A 24340-nucleotide genomic window follows, 5' to 3' on the forward strand; every position below is an offset into this window, starting at 1 on the left:
TTAATAGAAGGCTTCTAGGTTATTGTTTCAAAGACAGATGAAAATAATTAAAAATCCTTAGTCACAGTTTTTACTTATAAGCATTTAAAGTTAAAATCTTGACAAAATACGGAAAAAATCACAAAAATGAGCAAATTATTTTGAGTTGAGAATTCATAAAAAATTTTCTTTTTAACTCTAAGATTTGAAAATATAATACAGGATTATCCATAAGTTTGTATACCTTTATAAAAAAAAAAATGTCTACAAGTAAGTCAAATTAAATTTTTATGAGCGTTTGAAATTCATATTTTAACAACATTTGATATTCACTCGTGTAACGATTTTCTGATTTTGTTGTAATTAAAAAACTTATGACTGTAGATATTTGAAAATTTCACTGAATGTTTGTATTAGCATTTTCTATACACGATAAAATTTTGATTCTTTTTTAACTGTTTACGGACATTGTCAGTTTTTAATTTTTTTCTATAAATATCAATAAAATTTTATTTGTTGGATAAAAAAGTGTGAACATTTAATATAAGGCTCCTGATATATCGTTCTAATAGCAGTTGAAAAATATTAAAAATACATGGGCAAAATTTTTTTCATAAGCATTTAAAGTTCAAATTTTGACAAAATGTATCAAATTTATAATTTAATAATTATTTTGTAGTTAAAAATTTATAAAATGTTCAAATTTTATAGCTAAGGATTGAGAATTGAAAACAAGGCTTCACGTAAATAGGTTATATATAAATTACTTTATTCACAATAATATCATCAAATATACTTGGTAATATCATAGGCTGACTGACCGTTTTCGCTCAGAATCGTTTTTCTTATACAATGCTATTATATCATTGAATTCAAATTTAACACCATCCATTACAGTGACCCACTTGTAACCTACTGTACAGCAGAGCCACATCCACTTACCCACCTTTTTTCCATATGCATAGGTACAAATCAAAATTGTCAGAAGAAACTTCTTCCTGTATATTTAATATATTTTATGTTATATATTACGTTTTGTCAGTATGGATTTAGCTCCAGAATAAATTACGTTAAATATTCGTGTATGTATTTTTAATAAAAATATAAATTCCCAACTTAAATTTCCGATTGGATTCAGCTAACGTTAGATTTTTTTTATTCCTATTACCCAATAACCAACATAAAAATTGAGTGGGAGATTTAAACATCTTAAATGAATATTTACAATCAACTCAACCGAAAGGTTTATGTGCAATTCAAATTAACTTTTAACCTATTTCTTGAATGGATTCAAATAAATTGCAAATAGCATATAAGAAGAAAACGAATTTTCAGAAGAATGACACATCTAAACTAAACTAACCTAATACCTTTTGTTAATGGGATTTTTCTGGTTCATCTAAATTATATGGGCCAGTTTAAAGTATAATATTAAATTAAACTGCAAAATTCGAAGTAAATGAAAGAAATTTCGTGGTTATTATATAAAATTGGCCAATTTTTAGGGAAATCAAGCTCTTTTAGGCTGCTTATTATTTACTAATTTAAGCTATTCTCTGTCTGTATAACACTATGTCATGTATAACTGATACTATACCTATATGTGCATTGCGCGTATCATCATAATAACAAAATCGTTATAAAACTTAAACTTTATCGCAAAAAAAATTATAGTAATTTAAATTTAAAAATAAGTTTAATTTGGAATCGATTTTTAAATTCGCTGAAAAACTGCAAAAATACCTTTAACCGTGAACGAATTTCCGTACTATAGCTAACGTCAAAAATATGATATCCTGCAAACCTCATTCCGATCAAGGCGATTGAAATGAAATGATTATCAACATAGGATTATCTGTCTCATTTTATTACAATCAGTTATAAGTTACCTATATCATTTATACGATATAGGTATACTTAATATGATTTTTATATAACCTAACCTAACCGAGTGGACCACCCATCATCTATGACGGGCTATTATTTTTTTTTCATATTAGTCGTTATTATTAATTATATTTCGTGAAGACGGTCATATAGTAGACAATTACATTAATAACATTAAACATTCTAAACGAAACACATAATACTTATACATTTTTAATCAAATTAAATGCATTTATTTGCGTATAATATGTAGCGACATTAAACACAAACGTACTCAACCATTTAGTATGTAGGTGTTGTCATAATAAAAGTACCTACTAAAATAATATACTACCTTAGTATATTATGTATGTTTTATAAAATAAAAATCGATTTTCGTAAAACAGGAGTGTTATTAATAATAACTTATTATGCTTTTGTATAAAATGCCTTTGCGTATTATGTTGTTATTTTAACACATCTGTTTAAAACAAATAAAGAAAAACGAAACAACGAATATGGGTATTCACTGTCCACTTTTATTCAAACATACAATGTTCAATTACTTGTTAATTTGAATCTTATAAGGTCTCCTGGTGAAAACTTTTATTTGATTTCAAATCATTCTACTATTGTTAAGTATTTTCACGCTTCCGAGCTTCTTCGTCATTAATCATTACCCATTAAATACAATTTCCAATTTTTACTTATGTACAAAAGAAAAATATTGAAAAATATATTTGTGTCGTCGTATTATTTTCATGTCGCAAACAAAATAGGTTCTCCGCGTATTCATCATTTTTACAAGCATTCTAAATATAATATTTGTCTTTGATATTCGTAATAATAATCGAAAATATGTTTACTTCCCATTTTTATATTTACAAAAATGTAAAAATGTATTCGGTGACGAAGGATAACTTATGTATAGGTATTAAGTCATAACTCATAATATACGAACGTCAGACACTCAGACTTGCGTCAAACTACGACCGCGTGTATGTGAATAACATAATAAAGTTACAATACATGTTTTTTTGAAAAACTAATGAGAACAGAATAAGTAATTAAAATTAAAGATTACCAGCATATTGAAACATTAATACTATCATTATGATAAAATAATTAAAACAATACACGTACCTGCAGTATAATAGATACCTAATATAAATTGTGTGGGTATTTTGTTTTGTTACCTTTTTATTACAAATCTTTGTGAATTCATGTTCAACGTCAATAATAATAATCAATAATACATTTCATTTAATCATATAACGGACAAAGAACTAAATAATGGTTATTCTTACCTTACATTTTTTAATACCTATACTAATAAACTTTAGACACTGGGACAATAAAATTTGCAATATTGGTGAAAAAGTTATGGTGCATTATAAGTAATACGTAGTATAAATCTAGTGGAAGTATCATTCTATGTTTAACGTAGTATGATGAATGGACAAAGAGATGTAGCAAAAAAAAGTAATAATAATAAAAGTTTTCATTTTGATGAATGTTTGGTATTTTCTGTGAGTTAATTTTTCTTTCAACTTTCGTTAAACTTTTACTATAAAGTTTTGAACGGAAATTTACTAACGAACTGAATACAACAACGAAAACAAAAATTGTGTTACTTATCTTTTAGCCTTAAATTGTATCTAAACACCAACAAGCAACGATTATTCATATGGTAAATGCGGCAAGCAGGTACAATGTATATATAGGTAACTATGTTATATGTACATTAAGTAGGTGCTTATAAGTTATATTAAGCAGACCCAAGGTACTTATTAACCTATACCTAAGTATTTATCATCAACGTAATAGGTACGTTATAATTATGAAAATCTTCAATATAAAACATATTATTTCATCACCTTATAAACGTTTTGAAATAAAAACATGCATAACAGGGAAAACAAAACGTTTAGGGATTTAATTATATTTAATTTTTAAAATAATATTGTACATTTATACATTATGGTTAAAAATTAATCTTTTTAGTATCTACACAATACACACCTTGAACTTCCATATTATATTATCGTCAAGTAAAAATATACAAAATTGATTTCATGACGATCATAGTATTTCATTTGTACTGTACTTACATTACATTGAACTTTGAACGATTTGTACGTAAAAATATCCGTAAACTCATATGTGACATTGAAATGTTATTGAATATAATATATTATATCATAAAAAAAAATAACTGGGCAACATATAATTTTATTGGTTGGGATCTGTTTTTTTAGGGTTAACAATTGCACAACACTCTATAAAGGTCAAGTGTTAGCCATTGCTAACATTTTCGCAGGTATAGGGTATTTATTAAAGGATCTAAGTCCATAATAATATGATTCAGTAAACTAAAATTCCACTGGGAAATTGTTAATAAAACGTATTGTTCCAAAACATTGTATGGCAGGTAGATGCAATAGTTATTTCAAGAACTAAATATTAGAAAATAATATCTAATATCATCGCCATGTGTATGTATCGACAGTAGTTTTAGTATTATACTGTTCTTTTAATATTTAAGAGCAAATGTTTCTTTTTAACAATAAAGATCTTAATATTAATATATTGTATAACTTCAAGAGTAAAGTTATTTTATCCATACTATAATACTATTAACGGACCATACTGTTTTCATGACATCATACAAAAAGTTATAATATAATTCTTATTATTTTTTGTGTTAATTTATTAAATCAAATCAATGTATTTGTACGTCCATTATACTTGTATCAATTATGGTTTTTGTAAGAGTATATTTTCCAAATAAAATATAGGTGTTGTTATTATTAAAAAAATGTTCAAAACCACTTTAGTACCTCGTTAGGCACTAGCTGTAGGAATGAAAATAATAATCAATTGGTCAAAGGGACCGTGATGAGAACTACGTGGACAATGGGGAGGAACTAGTCTCGAGAAATAAAAAAAAACTTAAAATATAATATAACACAACGCACTTACCGGGGCAGAATCGTCCTTTCACCTTTATGGACAATGGAGACGGTAACCTTCTCACCAAGTCCACACAATACGTGGACTCTACGATGCTATCCGAGGACACTGACCTTGGGAACCATTCCAAAATGTCGTTCACATTTAATTTTTCTTCATCGTTTTCTTCCTTTTCATCTTCTTCATCTTCCCTGGGAACATCATTTCGATTATTACTTTAAATAGGTAATTATGTTTTTCAACCAGTTCTCTGAGTAAACACGTCATGAAAAATCGGTCGATTCCCTTCAGCCCTTTTGAAAAAATCAATATCAATAAGTGTGCAGAGTGTCATCGACGATAATTTACACATTACATATATACTTGTTATAACTTATATTATAGTGCCTAATCAAGTAATCAATATTATATGTTTTAACTTTTACTAGGTATTACCTAGAAGACTGACATTCGTTTTATTCGTGTTGGCCACGAAAACCCTTTTCGACAGGTGTAGTGGTATACTCTCTGTTATGATAAATGGGAAAAGTTAAAAATAATATCGATTTTTATGCTGCATATTTAATACTACTTCCAACACAGTTTAATAGGTATTGTGTGACAACCCACATATTATCTTCTTAAGTACCCAACATGAGTCATGATGACACTGCAGTTAACCCTACGGCATTGTATAATATTTACTAATATAATGTAAAATAGTACAACTCAACGAATTTATTACTTTTAATTAAGTGTGTTTAGACAGTAATTAATATAGGCGGTACTCGTTTGTAAAAAAAAATCAATAATTTCACAATAAAATAAAGTAAATTAGTTATGTTTGTATCATATTATTATTGTACAAGTTTAACTCACAATTTATTATTGGTACACTTCAATATACTTTTCAAGGTATTTTATCATTAACTATGGTATTACACAGCGATAACCAATTGACGATATATCTGCGTTTTGTCGCAGCAGGATTCGGAATTTTCAGTCCACTGCAGTCAGAATAAACTTCAGAATAATAACATTACACTCGCAAGAGAATCGGTAATAATGGATCGACAAACGAACAGCCTGCCAGTCGTCAGCGGACCGTGAAAATAAATTAAGCATCGCGCGCTCAAGTATTATTAGTTATTACTATTATTATTATATAATTAATAAAACATTAGACACACACAGACACGTGTAGAGCTGTTGTACTCTTATAATATACATAATATAGAAATGGGGTCGTCAGATGTCTGCAGAGGTGATCTCGCGCGAAGCTCAATGATGGCTACCGGTAATACCCAAGTACAGCCGAGAACGCGCTGTTACACGACGTGTACGAGTGGTTCCGGTGTACATCATAATATAATATTATTTTCGGTTATAATTTATTCCGACAATTCGGAGAGTGCGGGATTACGCGTAGGTATATATAGCGGTCAAATATAAAATAGCGGTCAGAGGATTATCCCTTATCTCCGGTCCGCTACGACTAGCCACCGACTAGCTGGTGGTTTGACATTAATCTCCGTGGCCGTGTTCGCGGTATCGTAAAATAATTCGTCGAACTAGACCCATTATGATTATAATAATAATATTCAATAATAACAAATCTAAATGCACACAACGCGTTGCGCTATGGTGAGAGGCGTTGTGACAATCGTTTTAGAAATCCGCTTCGCTGAGGACCTGTAGAGACCACGATGACGCAAGTTGAAAATAAAACCAACATGTGTGTGAGTGAGTGTGTGATGTGTGTGTGTGTGTGTGTGTGTGTGTCGACGGGCGTCTATTTTATAAATTATTATAACGTCAATATGACACCGGCTAACAGCTGAAGGGTAGAGGTGGTGGATGACGCGACTATAATATCGTAGACGGTTTCGACCGAATTTCACCGACGTTTTCAGAGTCCGAAATTATTAGACTTTGTCCTTGTCCCACGCGCGCTCACTGATTGCATCATAATATAAACTATAATATATTATTTATTATCACTTTGTTTCATTCCATATGCATTTTTATCGCATTATAATCAGACCAGAACAAAGAATGTATTATTATAGTTCGAAGTCACGAAAATAGACAGTTTGTCGACCTGTTTTTTTGGGTACTCTAACATGTTTCCCACACATACAAGTATATAGATACAGACAAGGCTAAAAGCCTATAGCCCTCCTATTATGTCACACCAAACACATACGTAATTCCGCATAATTTTTTAAAGAAATATTTTTCTAATATTATTTAATTACATAAGTAAATAAATAGATTTGAAAATGTAGGTAAAAATAATACAATCTATATTTATGAATTTATTATACTGTTGGATTCTGGACATTTTTAATACATACTTATGTGCTTATATATATAAAACAATTATAAATTTAAAATTATGGAGATTTCTACTTTTATATATATATTTTTTTTTTAAATTTATTTTGTATGCACACATATCTAAATTATGATTTAACAATAGCACAAGTGATAGATATAATACTTAAATAACATTTTAAAAGGAAGATATTATTGATATTTGTGTGACGTAGGTGCATTAAAATAAACACCCTCCCTCAGATTTTTGGTTTGGATCCATCCCTGTGTAAACTTCAAATTTTAACTCTGGATTACAATCATTCCTATAGTTTGAAAAAAAAGTCATAAACCGAGGTCCTTTCTGAATTTCCCTAATTTAGAGGTTTAACGTTGTTTAACGTTGTTTAAAGCGTCGAGAGGCTGCAAGCCGTGTCCCTAAACACACGGTCACCACATCCGACTTCCCTTCCGGATTTTTTATTCGATTTTCGCTTCACAAACGGTTTGATTTGTCACCGCTGTGCCGACGCAGCCCACGACTATTTATTTTACTACTGATCCCAAGTGCTCTATCAGAGGGCATGACTTACAGGCTATGACTCGGGGAGTTACACAACATGTCTGGCTACCGAGTGGCCACAACGATAACAATATTTTGTTTTAGTGATTTATTACATTAAACACATTTAAAAAAATAATAATAATAATAAAAATAATAAAAATTAACATTAAAATGCATAATATAGTAAGATATACGAGCATAATATTTAATATTTTATGCGCAACGTGTACTGCGTGGTGGCAAACGCGCACGTACAACTCGCTTTATACTATTAAATATTATTATTTCGTTCGCCGAACACGACGGTTAACTACCTACTACACAGTTTCGGCTGAAAACTCACGACAGACGACTCTAAATGGCGAATGGACAGTGGTTATATTGACGTTCTGAAACGTGCCGCCGACCGCGAACGATAATATCGTAAACGACTAAAGCGACGCGACGCGCGGCGTCACTTGTTTTCAAAGTACGAACGCGACGCCGACAACGAGGACCTTCGTCCGGGCGAGGTCAAAAGAGCGAAAAACAAAACATTAAAATCGGCTCTCAGGACGACAATAATATTAATTATTGTAACATAAGATTGTCGTTGTTTCACAACAACGACGGTCATAAGTGAGTAGAGTCAGTATAAAATATAATAATATGGTGATATCGAACGGTCTGAAGTAATTCTATTTATTATTTAGGTACATTTAAAACTTTGTCGTATCCACATTTAAAAGTATGTTAAATTATTGCTTATACGGTTTTAGTTTTTCTTTTTATCATGTCTTTAGGTTTTCATTAAAATATTGTAACATTTTTATATCTTTGATGCGAGTACACCCGAAAAGAAAATGATATATTATACAAGCAAAAGTAATCGAAAATATAATCAAATTATAATTATTTTCATAATCCCTATTTAACTTTTAGAGCTTTCTGCATTATGTAACATTTAAAGCTCAGTGACTTACATACCTATTATATAAACCACGATATTGTTGTGGCATTGTTACAAAACAAGTTGTACATAAATCAAAATTGATATGGCCTAAAAGTTAAAACGGCCACTATATATATATATATATATATATAGGTATTGTTGTAAATTATCATATACATAAACTATATAGGTACCTACAACTACCAATAATTTAATTGCAGGAACAATTATGTACATTCGTTGCCAGAAACCATTTGTCGTAGAAGACGAACAATTTATTTTTATCACTTTTCAGCGACAAATGTATACTACAATCAACCAGAGTTTCCTGGTCATTAAAAAAGTAAGTATAGGTTTAAAAAAGAAAAAATGTTAGTAGACATTTTATATTATGTTTCCTGCTTTAGTTGTTAAACTGTCAACAGTGTAAAAATTTAACTATTGTAAAAATTAATAAAACAAAAAACTTTCTGGAATCCTTAAACTTTTACGCTTACTAAAATTGTCTAAGCTATTATTTTGTTATTTTTGTATTTCCAAACATGTTTTTCTTGCCTTACAGGTTTTTCAAAAGGATGTTAAAGAAATAGAAGAAAATCGTATTATATCGTGTAAAAATATTTATATTACCAAAGAAATTATGTATAGCGTGTATTAATTATACTTCATGTCATGCAGTTTAAAAGTTAAAAAAATGTCGATTCTATGTCCTAAATAGAAATAGAGAACTTCAAAACTTTTTATATAAAAAAAATGTACAGCGTAATTTACAAATGAACAACTTTTAGAACAGGTTTCATAAACATATACAGGAACAAACCAATAATAAAGTATTTTAATAATTCAAATTTCGAAAAAGTATAACTTGCTATACATAATAATAATATACATAGGTAGGTAGTACATTATTTTACCATTTTATACATTTTAGAAAGACTGAAAGCTTTTACCAGATTTTCATAAAACTTGATTAGTTAAAATCATTAGTATAGTTTACTAAAACTACTTGTCATATTAGACTTAATGTAGTATAATATATATTTTATATGATATTATGCATTATACTTCAGGGCAACGTCACCGTCAATCTAGTAACATCAAAAATCGTTATGTGTGTTTGGTTAAAATGCATAATGCAGTTGATGATAATTGTATAGTCACGATATTCCTGAGTAAGGTATCATACTATCATGTCAATATATTTCAAAGTTATTTTAGACAAGTATGCGCATCTCGCATCACGACGAATTTGCTTAATATTAAATGAAATTATTGCAGCCCTTGCACGGTTTTGTGTTCATACATTATTATAATTCTTAATTTATTTTGTACGAATTGGACTGTAGTTATTTTTATCACGAAATAATTTATTTCCGTTTCAAACACGTAACCACTGTAATATTAGAAAACCTCAATTAAAAATCCAAATTAGATATACCTATTATATTCACAAGGTAATAATTACATGGCATGACTACTGAATTCTTACAAGGTAATCGAATTAGGAAACATGTGAGTAATATGTTTTTTGGTATTCTTCACTATAAATATTTCATAATCCGTCATGAATTAGGTACTCATTGGTTGTTGACTAATATAATATTCTCTCTTTTATCCTAACACAAACCCTTTTTTAAATTAGGTACCTACCTAGTCAAGATACGCAAAATTCAAAAATATATATACTTAAATAAATAAAGCCTATTGTTTGAACTTCTATTGGAAGTAATCATCAATACTTTTGATAAAAATCACATAAAGTATAAACAAACACGTGTGTTAAGTTTTTACTAAAATTAATCATTTCGTTTCTTTTATAAATCATTTCGACACAGATAATTATATAAGACATATCTACCTAATATATCTTTAGAAAAATTGATAAAATACTATGTCTATGAGCTTGGAACTATACGGTGTTACACATGAAAAATTAAATGCCTGTGTTTAATACCAGCTGGATTTCTCCTTCTTCAACTCCGTTAAATATACGCTGCTCATATTCTTAACACAGTTATTTTGGTTATTTTTACCAAATTTGAAATTCAGAATTATGTTTAATTTTATTAACAAATTTATTTTGTGTAACGAATGGCAACCCGAAACCCTATACAAACAAAAATATACTTGTCTTCGAGAGGTACATCCATCTAGCTAGTGTAGCAATATGTAACAAATGTCAGAACCACGAGTGCGATAAAATTGGCTGTGGATCGCTTACATGTACAAACATTGTTTTTTTATTAATATAGATTATCAGTTACGCGTTACCTATACTGAAATATAACTAAGCTAGGTATGCTCTATAAAGTTACAACAAATAAGTAGGTGGATACATTAAAAAAAAATCTTAAATAGTTTTATATGTATATTGACATATTGTATATAGATATCAAATACAGACGACTAATAGCCACATTAGAGTAGGTTTACTTGATTTTTTTCGGGGCTTTTTAGTCTTAAGTGTGCTGTAAGACCCGACTGATCAAACGCCCTATGTTGATGACGATATTTGTTTCTTTTTTCATTCGACTTTTTGCAGCTCTCACTGAGCACGCTCACACTCATCCCCTATTAATTGTCTAACACTGCACACGGCCATGACCATCCGCCGCACGCGATATAATTACACACGCTCTAATTAAGTCCCATCAAAATCGATATAATATAACCAAACTGACAATATAGCTTCGCGCCAGAGCATTAACTTTTTAACATAAAATTAGCATAGTTAACGGCAGAAGTGCATTATGTTATATGTACAGTACCTCTCACGCACCTGTTTTTTTTTTCGTTCGAAACGCGGCAAAAGCTCCGAGGTTAACCGATCGAGACGACCGGTGGCTCAGCTGGACACTCGGTGTGAGCAGTGTGTTTTTTTAGCCAAATTACGTTTTGAAGGCTTAACGATTTCTATATGTATATAATATAAAAAAAAGTATTTCACTAACGTATTCAGCGTAAACAAAAGGACAAATACAAAAAAAAAAACAAGCAGCACGTCGATGCTTCGTTGTTTCAGTGCGGAGCCATACGCCTATACCCGTTTCGTTTTGCTCACCTAGTACAGGATTAAGTCTCGTGGAAATTACGTTTTAAATAGAAGCTCCCGGATAGTTAGTGGTTTTTTTAAATCTCAGTCATTAATCATCATCGTATTATTCGTATTAAAAAAAACAAAACTGTTGTGAGTGCCAAGTGGTGTTTTCGTATGTTGCAGATTTTAACTATATAAGTTATCCTTTTTTGTGGCTGCTTTCTAGTTAAACAGAAGAGATTTTAAAATTAGTACATATCAAAATTCAATCTACGTCCAATTTTCGATCTATTCTTCGGCTGCATATGAGTCTTTCGGATCACGTCTACTAAACCCAAAAATAAAAAAAAAATGGTCTTCAAAACATATACGTATACAAAAATCACAAATCATTGTAAAATCAATATCTTCACTCCAAATTTAAAACACTATACCTACCTATTTTTTAACGTTTTTGAATCCATAAAAATAATATATAAATTTATTTCTGTTTATTTTTTAATATATTATTATCGATGTATATATTCAACTCCAAATTCTAATTTTAATAATACGTAATTGTTACACAAATGTAGCATTTGTAACTAAATTATATAATTCATTTGTATAGGTAATGGTTTTTTTTTAATACATTTAAAAGATAAACCACCAATATAAGCATTGATTTTAAAGTATTCAGTCAAAATACAGCTATTATCATTTAATAAAATTGATATAAAACAATAGAATGATTTCCAATCATGCCAACCCCAATTTGTTCTATAATAATGAATTTATTCAAATTCTGGTTTTCAACTCAATGAAAATATTTTCAAATATCTATCCTGTGGCGATGCAAACTTTTGTTTTTCAAATGAGAACTCCACTTTTTTACTGTAAATTACTTAGTGCATATTTTTTTTTATTAATGTTGTTGCAAGCGTAGTTTTTTAATCCACTGAATAATTTACAGTTGAAAAGTGGGTTTCTCAATTGAAAAACCGAAGTTTGCAATAATCATAGCTATAAAAATGTTTAAAAGGAATATCATATTGCATATGTACATAAATAATTGATATAAAAAATATTGTTTATATTGAATTCAGTCTTATATTTATTTATTTTAAATACTTACTTTTTTTATTTATTGACGAGTAGAATAATAATAATTATTCTAACAATTATTGTGGTATATAAACCTTATACTATGATTTTTATTACATATTATACAACATGTATGTATATAATATTTTCATTATGCGAATAATAATTACAAATTTGACAAATAATAACATGGAAATTTATTCAATTTAATTTTTTTGAACAAGTTTAGTTTTAGCATATTACAAATTAATTTAAATTACTTTTTGTACTATCTTCTAGTTTTTATATAAAAAAAATTAAAACATTACTTCTTTAAAGACATTATATTATGAACATACGTAAAAGAAATATATACAGTATTTCAAATATTGTGTGATAAAACATAAAAACTAGTATTGAGATTGTTTTATAACTCAACGTAATCCCTAATCATATACCTATACAAATTACTTAGATGTAAGTACTTATAAAGAACTGTATTTGAGAAATTAAACGACGACGCACTTCACTCAAACAGATATATTAGATTCTAACAATATTATAAAATACCAAGCTTCTGAGGTAGTATAAGTGCATATCGTTATAGAACTAAGGGTAACCAAAGGGTCTTGTAGTTTATGTTAAAATTGACACCCTTGTGTACATTTACTCAAACAAATTTTAATTATTTTTATAATCACTATGTAAATTTTTATTTTTATTTTGTTACCACCTTTATTAACAATATATTATTCTCCGTAGAGTATATGTATATGTGCCTATTATATAATATATTAGCTGGGGAATATAAAATATACATAATGCAGCTTATAAAGCTAAAATGATATTATGTAAATAAAACTGGATTTTAACTTCAATTTTCAAATGTTAATAATTTATTATACGAGACTTTCTTAATTTGAATAGTTATAAATTAATTATTATGATTTATGATGTAATTAAAATAAAAATTATAAAATGAGTATAATATATAATATGTATTAGAAATATATGTAATGATTATTATAAGTATAACCTATTTAAAATGTATAAACACAAGATTGATATCTGTATAATTAAATCGTTATGATAACAACAATGCACCAAGCCTAAGGTTTTAATTTTTAAGTTTTAAGTATACCTACAGTTAAATGTTTCATAATAATCCATAATATATTTGAAATATAACAAATTTAAAATAGTTAACATAAGTTATAAATACTAATAATCAATTATGATTCTATATTAATATTTCAAAATAATCTAATACTGTTTGTAAGATGTAACATGAATGATTTTTTCGCAACTATTTGTGGATAATGTATGTCTATATGATTAAATTTGTTGTAGGTACTTACAAGTAACAAGTTAAATCAAATTTAATGCAAATTACACTAACTCTAAAAAAATAGCATGTGCAATTTCTTTTGAATCTTGTTAAATAGTGAATATGATTATGTAGAAGGTATAATACAACTTACTATGATATTTCAACAAAAAATGTTATATTTTTGATATAAATTAATTATTTAAGATAGTAATCTTCTCCATTGTACAGATAACCTCAATAATGCGTCCATAATATTCTGTTTGCGTTCTTATATCAACTATAGAAAGGGAAAAGTAGGAAACTTCAAACTTACCCCAAGACTCAAGGATAAAATATAAGTTTTGATCAAATGTGGAAAGAAAAAAATATGTTGAAATTGACAGAGAAAAGATTGTAATTTCCCCGAATTATTCTTATAATATATATTTATGGACTTATATTAGGTACCTATATTATTAATTAATATTACTGAATAGGTACATTTATTTGATTGTATTAGTGTATAAGTACGTTTATTCAGTGTAATCTATATTCCAATTTAAGAATAAAAATATTAAGAAAATGCGCATAACTTAAACAATTATACTTAATCAAGTTCGTGGGATGACGTGGGGAGGGAGGGAGGGGGGCACCGAACGCCAAATGATCAATAAATCCAACCCGTGTCCATCCACGTGTCTGCCCCAATGATAATACATATTATATTTGACTATGTTTAGTTATTTATCATGTATACATCTCTAAACGAAATACCTATCCTTTACGATAAGCAGTAGCTGTATTCATCTCAGTCTGATTGCCCTTCAAAAATCCGAACTGCATTGATGAAACAATTTATTTTTTATTTCAATAACCATAATAATATTAAGACTATGTAATCACGATTTTCATGTCGAAGTTCTATTTCCGAAACGTATATTATAATACACCGTAATCACATCGATGTGATGTAACATAATCTACTGAACATTATTTCGGCACATTTGTCTCCTTTTTTTTTTATTCACCTCGCTTATTATACAAATGTAACTTTACACAACAATGCTATATAATATGATTCTCTTATGCAATGCTCTTATATTTCACTTGGTCGAATTTATACAATTAACTCTTAGCTCTTCTGTAGTTAGTATCCTACGTTGTGTCTCTGCAACAACACGAATACCATCTTACGCCTAACAGTAATTATTTATCCTCGACATAACAAGTTAAGACGTCCTCAATACCTACAGTTCTGTCTTTGATTTTTGGAATATTTATAATTGATCATTATAATAATATATTATAGATACGCATGTCGATATAATTATACCTTGTTCGTATTCCGTAGTTAGCTAATACAATGTTTACATGGAAATATAATCTGGCCGATTTCCAAACTCTTTATGTTATTATCTTAATAGGTACGTTTTCTAAAAATCAAAAATTCAGATAAACTCTCATTTTTTTATTATTATTCTGTTACTACATAATGTTTCATTTACTTTTCCACTAACAAAATACCGCATACTAACATTGTAAGTGCTCAGTTATAAAAACAAGATTTTCATATAATATTTCTTTTTGTTTCTACGAAAAAGGTTTATTCTTAAGAAACGTAAGCAGTAGAATGATACATTTATATCATCTCCAAAATCGTTTTTTTAAATCTATTAGTCGTACGCGTACTTACATAATATTGTTATACATTGTTCGTCTGAGGGGTAAATTACAAATTAAATGTTACAATTAAACGTGTGGAAATTGAAGATAATCTATTATATTTGAAAAACGAATTTATAATTATTTTGAGGACACATATCGCTTAAATAGGAAGACCATCATGTGGTGAAGAGAAAATAAAAAGAGATAAAATAGCCATATAGGGAACATTTTTTATGCTGTCTTATTAGGTTGTCTTGAAACGTGACATCGAGTATGATTAATAATAAATTGTGATAAAAAAACGTACAAGGTAGCCAAAATAGTCAAAACATATAAAAGGGAATCTTTCAACAAAAAAAAGTCATGAGCGTAAAGGGGTAAGCTCTAGAGTCTAGACAAGTGATTAAGTTATACGACAGAACGGATCGTGATACTACATAATACTATAATAATATGTTCAATCGATTGCACCGTGTTTTATACTTAATAGTTTATTGCCAGCTTATGCCAGCTAATAATTTATTATTATCGTATTTCTGTATTATTGAGATATTTCGACACGTTACTGGCGGCATATCTCGGGCAGCGGCGACGCCGTAACGGCTATATTATATTTTACAGAGTGTTCCTGAAACGAATGGCATCATTGCATTGTGATAAATATATTATTATCATACTTGCGGAAATGATCCAAAAAAGACATTTTATAAACCGCATGTAGGTGTTCATTTACAGTTGTGACTTGTACAGTTGTACCAGAGTTTTGTCATCATAATTTGATATCTGTAAGCCGGTCAGCAGGTACCTGCATCTATTTTAGCCTTTATCTACCGGTTGACATGTTTATCAAACGATGAAAGAAACGATGCGTGAAATAATAAAATGTTACATAATTTTTTCGATCATGGTGCAAAATGTCGCAGAAATCATGTAATGTTTCATGTACACGCGGATTTTGATATTGACACCATCGAATATTTTAATTTATTTTAATTTTTCTCAATACTTTAAGAATAATAAGATAGTAAAAATAACCTTATTTTTGAGATAGTATAGTACTTACTAAAGATTTCGGTTTTCGCCACTTCATCGTGCAGTGTATCATATTATTTATGATGCCAATGGTGACATTCGATATAGAAACACGGTGTGTAATGCACGAATATCATTATTACATCACGACCATAATTCGCTGGTACCAACGACCGTGTATTATAATTTATATTATATTAATAATATGACCATAGGTAGGCAGCCCCCGCCGCGAAGAAGATGACTCCGTTAAGTCTGCGGCCATGCCTTCAGGCGTACCACACGTCGGGTCAGACGTCACAGTTGATACGCCATATGAGTATATGATATTATAAGTGTCTTACGGCAGCTGCGGACCTCGTGTAACATTATAATATTATTATGTATCATATGATATACTGCGAGGTAAGGTAATTTGATTCGTCCGATACAGTGGCGACCGGTAAACGCAAGTACGATAGGTACTAATAATTATTATTACTACCATAGTTAAAGACATTAATTTGACGGGTTTACTCGCACTGATATTATAATATCATAATAATAATAATAATAGTGTTCCATTCGTACGTATAGTCACGGTTATTCGTAGGTCTTAATCTCATGTACCGTGTACCCAAAATCATCGTCTTCTTTTTATTCGCGTTTCAATAGCGTGAGCAATTATTGCTCCAAAGTCCAAATCCCATTGTCATTTCGAAATCTCAGCAATTCGTCTATCGTCATAATTTGAGTCTCTCAAAATTCAAGTATCATGTTCATGAAATTGTTAGATAATTATATAAATAAATAAACGATAATTTATAATTTATAGTAATTGTTGTTATTGAAAACTGAAAAACGCTAAACGTTCATATACTATATTAAATAGGTACACAACGACAACTGGTAATATACCCTTAGACCAGGGCTTGCAAACGTTATAATAACGTTATATTTGACAAAAAAACAATTGAAATATGTAAACGTAATCATAACGGAATACGATAAATAAAAGTAATTAAAACAAAACAAAACGACTAACAAAACATAACGGAAAACGTAATTTATAGAATATCATCCTAACCTAATTTAACCTAACCATCAAACGAAAAATAACGTAAAACGAAATAATTTATTAGTTATATATTTTTTTTTGTAGAAATTTTAATTATTTTATACAATTTATTTTTGTCTTCGCAAAAACCTAAAAATTTATTTTTTATTTTATTATTTTTTTTTTTTATTGAACTTTTTATTGAGCCCGGTGACTTAGATTTTTAGCTGTTATATTTTTTTGTTTGTTTGTAGGTTGTTAGTAGGGGGAGGAACGGTTGAAAACACGTTTTGTATGTGTGGCAAGGATTCGTTGCTAAAAATCCCGGATGGTCACCCATCCGGGAACTAGCAACGCAAGCCGTTACGTACACTCAGTGCGTACACACCAAGCCACTAAGAATGTATTATATATTCCGTAAGCTGGCCATTCTCCTCATTTGTTATTATTTTTAAATTTCATAGGTGTTAAATGTTGGGTAAATAACGTTTCAATTCCAAATAACGATACACACAACATTTGTATTACGCTTTAATTTTAAATAACCATAAACGCATAACTTGTATAATGTTTACTTATAAATAACGATAAACGTAAAAATTGTGTAACGTTTTAATTGTAAATAACATAAAATTAATTACTTTATTAAAATGCTAGACAACTAATAATATTTTGTTGAAATTTTACATACCTGCCACTTTAAATGTGACGTTCCTCTTAATCAATAAACTAAACATTTTATAATCGATTGTTTGCCTTGACTTTGTTATGATAATAGTGGCCACTGACCTTAGATACTAATTGAGCAAATTTAAACAATAATAACAGCACGTCACGTAGGTATAACAAACATTTAATATTTTAAAAACTAGCTTAGGTACTTGCCGTGCCCCTCTCAAAACTCATCAAATTTTAATTGTGAGTTTATTATCAAAGTAATTCTTGAGTGGTAAAAACTTTGTAATTCATAAATGGTATATTTTTATTTCACGTATTATACTATTATTCTAATTGTGTGTGCAGTCGTATTGGTAAATAAATTACTGTGATGCGGAGTTTTATTGATTATACATATCAAAAGTTTGATATCATGCTTCGTAGAGATTTTGGTTTTGGAATACGATTTGCCATTTGGCGAGACGATGATGGATCACAGTAGTTGAAAAGATGGTAATTCGAAGAATTATATATTATGTGGGTAGTTTGTCTTCTTCGCTTTTTTTGTTTTGTTTTTTTTTATAACTTCCATGTGAATTGTGACACGCTAGCCTGATTTGTAATTTTCTATATCCTCGGCGTGTCATGAAATATTTGTCACTGCGTATTTTATTTGGTATGTTATAAAGTGTATCAAATATCTATATATATATTTTTTTTATCTCTTTCCATATAACATATATTAATATATTATTATCGTTCATAAATAAAATCTAAAAATCTTTGACGTTTTGTAGAGAGGAATAGACATCGGACAATTTGTCTGCAATGTTCACATTCAGTCATATTTTCTTCTCTGAAGTAGTTTGCACAGTTAATGTACAGTGTACAGTGTACACGGTATACCAACATTATATTATTATTATTACAATCTGTTTATTCTTTAAACTTCGAAGTGAACAGTTTAACAAATGACTAATGCGTTGTTATAGTTACTATCGAAAAAAATAATTCCGTTTTCCGTTCAATTTTGCGTTCTTACAAATTTGTATCAAAGACACGCACTCTACAATAATTCAAACGATATTTGTATATAATCGTAAGAATTCTGCAGGTTTAATCTTATAATCGTACTTTATGTAATATACTTATACATATTACGAAGGCTTCATAAACAATAAATTCCATTTCATTTCTGTTTAGTTTTAAAATTATTTAAGTATTTAAAAGGCATTTAATAAAATAAACACGTTTTCAGGATTCTAATAATAATAAGTTCTTTAAGTTCAGAACACCTTTTGTTATACATTCAAAATACGAACGGCTAATGATAGAATATAAAAAACATGAATAATAAATAATTATAGAAATCCTAAAGACACAAATAAATACAAATTGAAAAAAATCAGAAGAGATTTGTTAGAATGGAATATATTTCAAATTAAACATTATGTGCAAGAGTTGTTCGAGTACCCTAATCAAATTACAGTTGAAAATATCTCCTCTTATAGGGTTGGGTAACTTTTTGTTTTTACTTAAACTATTTAACGCATCTGCAATCTAACTTGAATTTTTGAGTGATATTAGTTTTAGGGCATACTATAGGGATAATTATTTATTTTATATCGTGCTCAGTAAACGTAATTTTGTTCTTCGTAGCCACATTAATATAATTGTTTCGTTGCTACGTAGTGTATATTTAACTAATTTTGAATTTTTCAACGATAATAGTTTCAAGTTGAGATAATCACATGTTTTCTAAAAAAAAAAAAAACATTTATACTATGTTGTTACTTGTTTGTTACATTACGTTTGTGTAATTTGAGTTTTTTAATTGTCAACGACAAAATGTTTATAGGCCATTTCAAAATTATTACCAGAACACAATATATACGCTTTCTAGTATCTATATTCTATATATCTATATATATATAGGTATTTAATTTATATTTCTCCTTTATTGAATTTGGTGTTTTAATTTAACAAGATAAATATTAAATTTCACGACAAACCAAGCGATTGTAATCTCTAAACAAGCGACAAAATTTCGCCAGGTATAAATAAAATATTATCTTTTTTTATTATTTTCTTTATAGTATTATAATATAACTGTTATATATTTTCTTTTGGTTTAAAGTTGATCAAATTTCCGTGGACCACAGCAAAAATTTCTTTGAAAAGTAAAAAAAAAATTACCAAACAGTAAATACTGATTCTGCAATATCAAATTTATAAAACACATATCAGCGATTTTATTTTAAGAAGATGATTTAAAAAAAATATTCACCATGTACCTCCACCCCGACTACCAACGAAATATAATATGGTATTCTCTGCGCTCGCGAATATTAAATTATATTTTTTTTTTTTTTTATTTTTTAGTAGAATATATATAATCTGTAAATTAGATTTTTTACAATAAGAATATGAGCTATAAGTAATAATAAGTTGACATGAGTTGCTTGATAAAAGGAGTAACCCCGCGGCTACACTTAACAAAACAAATTATATTTAAATAAAGATATAATATAATAACATTAAAAAAAAGAAAAATACTATAAAATGGAATTTGCGTGGTATGTAGAGTGGTTAAAAAGTTGAATGTTTCGTCAATAATTATACATCTACTCACCTTCATTAAACTTTTTGTATGCTCAAATGTACTACTTCGCGCAATTTCTCCATAATGATGGCTTCGGAAATTATATTATGTAATTTAAGACGGAAAATACAATATCACAAAACTTTTTATTCTGATTTAATTGAAAAACGTTTGGTAAACAGTAAAGTTGTGTGAATATCAGACAGACGTGGTGAGCTGGGAACGCGATACTGCCTACGTAGTTGTAAAGTCGTGTATAAGACGCGAGTACAATAATATCTTAGAAATCTTAATAAATTGAGTACAATTTATTGTTTACTTATAATTATTATAATAACATAACACTAAAGATTTTATTATAAATGCCTCATTTTACCACCATAGCTTTATATCACGGTGATGGATTTATAAATAATGTCATAGGATGAGACAGTATTCTTGAACGTTGATTTATATACTTTTTGAATCTACTCGTATACATTCAACTAAGAGCAAATATTTACGATGAATAAAATACATTCATAAAATATAATTTAATATATAATATTTTGAAATACATGAATTTAAAGTACCGAATAAATCTGTCGTGGAAAGTTATGTGAAAAATAAAAAACAATTCGCATAACAACATTTGACGCTATGCGAGGACACGAAATAATGAACCGTTGGACTCATCGGTATAGCAGATTATAAATAAAAATTGATAATTTTTTTTAAATAGTCATTCTACTATATTATGTTGCAGGTTTTGAGTGTACCTCGTCATAATAAGGTCACTGTAACAAATATTTTGTTAAATTTTAACTCAAAGCGATCTGAACGAAGACAGTCTGTAATAAATTAATTTTATCTACTTTGATCGCCTTTATTCGTAAATAAAATAGGCTAACGTTACTGTTATACAATAGTGAAATGCACCTTTATGGTTTTATGTTTTATGTATTTTCTGGATTTCTCCCCGGTACCATAATTATACCATATCCTACCCCTAGGCTTTACTTTATAGTGTCAATAACACAACGGACAACGTTTCAGTTTTAAACCAAAACGATTCAAATTGTATACTCGTATCCATAATACATTGAAACGCACTAACCCAGCCGTTGAAAAGAGAAATAGAGAGAGAGAGAGAGAGAGAAATAGAGAATACCACATCATTGCATTTGAATGTCAAATGTACGCAAAATGTATAAACAGATTATGTGTATATAATAATATTATATGTATGAATAAATATTAAAATATTTCATAATCTTAAATGCACGTCATACAACAGCGCGGAAATAGGAGTTTATAGAATATTATTCAATTTGAAGACGAATTTTCTACGCATATTATACGCTGCACGCCGTTCATCGGTGTGAAACGTGTTCAATCATATTATTATTATTTTTATTATTATTATTATGTACCGCGATGTGGAATTCATTGTTTTCTTATTGCCGTGGAAGCGTTGTCGTTAGTTCTTTAATAATTATTATTTGCAATTTTCATTTTGCATATTATTATTATTATCAACAACACAGCGTTTTGGCTACTACCTACTGCACTACTACAGCCATTTTCGTTACACTTATTGCCGATTACCCTTTGCCACGTTGTGTGTTTTGGCGGTTAGTTTTCACAAGATAAATGTAGAACATTTCCCTCGCCGATTACCACCTTACACCACTGTGCCACACCACACACACACACATTGTGAGTGCCATCGATCAGTATTGCAGACATTTGAAATTTTGAAATGTTTTATTTACGGGGATTTATCATTTTCTCACGAAACTATTGATTGCTGTGTTTACCTATATATATATATATATATATATATATATATATATATATATATATGACATATGTGTATATACACACAATGAATCTATATCGAAATCCTTTGATTTATTTCTTTTTAGAAATTCGTCGGACCTAAAATGAGATTTCGTTATTGTTCTCATTGGCGATTCGTATCTTTTCTCGTACACCGTATATTATCTTTTTACACCGTACACGCCACGTGGTTTAACAAGTGTACCTACATCGGTGTAATATAATAAGCTGGATGACCGGATACACATGGAAGGTTACTTAACGCTGATCCCTTAGCGAAATGCACTACGTCGGCGATATAACTATATCATAGTCGAAATCGACCATTTTCCATTGTAATTAAATAGTCCACGCGCACGTTTTGTTTCCGCGTCGTTATATACCTAATATACACATTGACGATATAAACTTAGCCCCGTCACATGTGTATAGAAATACGAAGACATATATAAACAGAGAGTCAACAAATGCACTGGATATACCGTACTCACGTCTAATTAATATATACAGCTACTACGTCATTCGACAACGCGGAATGTAATAAAGCATTTCAGAACTAAAAATGTATGAGATCTACCTACACGAGTAACGAAACTTTATGATGAAAATTCATTAATTATTTCGTTTAGTTCCATTTTATTTTTTTTCCCGTGCTTTTGTTTGACTGATTATTTATTTTTTTTACCTTATGTCATTTGATAAGAAGTATTTCGTTCGTAACAAAAGCATACTCTTTTGCGTCGACAGTCTGTACACAGTTGTATTCCTTAAGATAAGACACATTCTGCACGAAAAAAGCAATTTGTACACTATCATTAAACATTCACACAGAAAATGTAATACTTAAGACAGTTGTATGGACATCAACGAGTTTAACGACAACTTTGAAATATTTCAATCAATAAATTACGATGATGAGATTTGCATTAATAAAAATGTATTTTAAGTATGTAGTTATATTAGCTCCTAAAAAACTATTTAATTAATCAATAATTTTAATCGCATTTAATACTTTAACACATGAACTTTGTAGATCAATTTATTTTATAAGAATATAAATATACAATTTATACAGATTTATGCATAGTAAGTATCTACATACACGTGATACAGGAGGGAAAAATAAAAAAATCATAAGACTTTTTCTTGTGATGAACCATGGCGCCAAGTACCTAGCGACCCATTAGTGATAAAAAGGGATAGGTACCTACTAAGAAAATTAAAATAAAAGATCTGAAAACTAATTTAAATATTATTTCTTATTTTACAAAAATCTTTTGTTTTTTATGTGTAAGATAAATAACTAAAACAAATATAATTTGATTTGTTTATTTATTCTATTTATTCGTTTTATCGATAAAAGTAAATTTGGAATTCGTTTGGTAGAGTAAATAATAAAATACAATACTGATAAATTAGAGAAAATTGTGTTTACTTCAGATATTAGAGTTGTGAAACTGTATATATTTTATATATATTTGCATAACAATGGTTAAACTGCAACTGTAAG

At 28.8% G+C, this 24340-nt stretch overlaps 1 protein-coding gene across 3 annotated transcripts in view; it reads right to left on the bottom strand.

Moving 5' to 3' along the window:
• LOC132938507 (ankyrin-repeat and fibronectin type III domain-containing 1) overlaps positions 1–24340 on the bottom strand; it is a 160279-nt gene that overhangs the window by 75910 nt on the left and 60029 nt on the right. For all 3 annotated transcript variants that reach the window (XM_061005378.1, XM_061005377.1, XM_061005380.1), the window contains one exon: positions 4828–5009. In XM_061005378.1, the coding sequence (XP_060861361.1) occupies positions 4828–5009 (182 nt within the window). The remainder of the gene's footprint in view (positions 1–4827; positions 5010–24340) is intronic.

This window comes from Metopolophium dirhodum, chromosome 2, assembly GCF_019925205.1.
Source record: "Metopolophium dirhodum isolate CAU chromosome 2, ASM1992520v1, whole genome shotgun sequence".
NCBI classification, from domain to species: Eukaryota; Metazoa; Arthropoda; class Insecta; order Hemiptera; family Aphididae; genus Metopolophium; species Metopolophium dirhodum.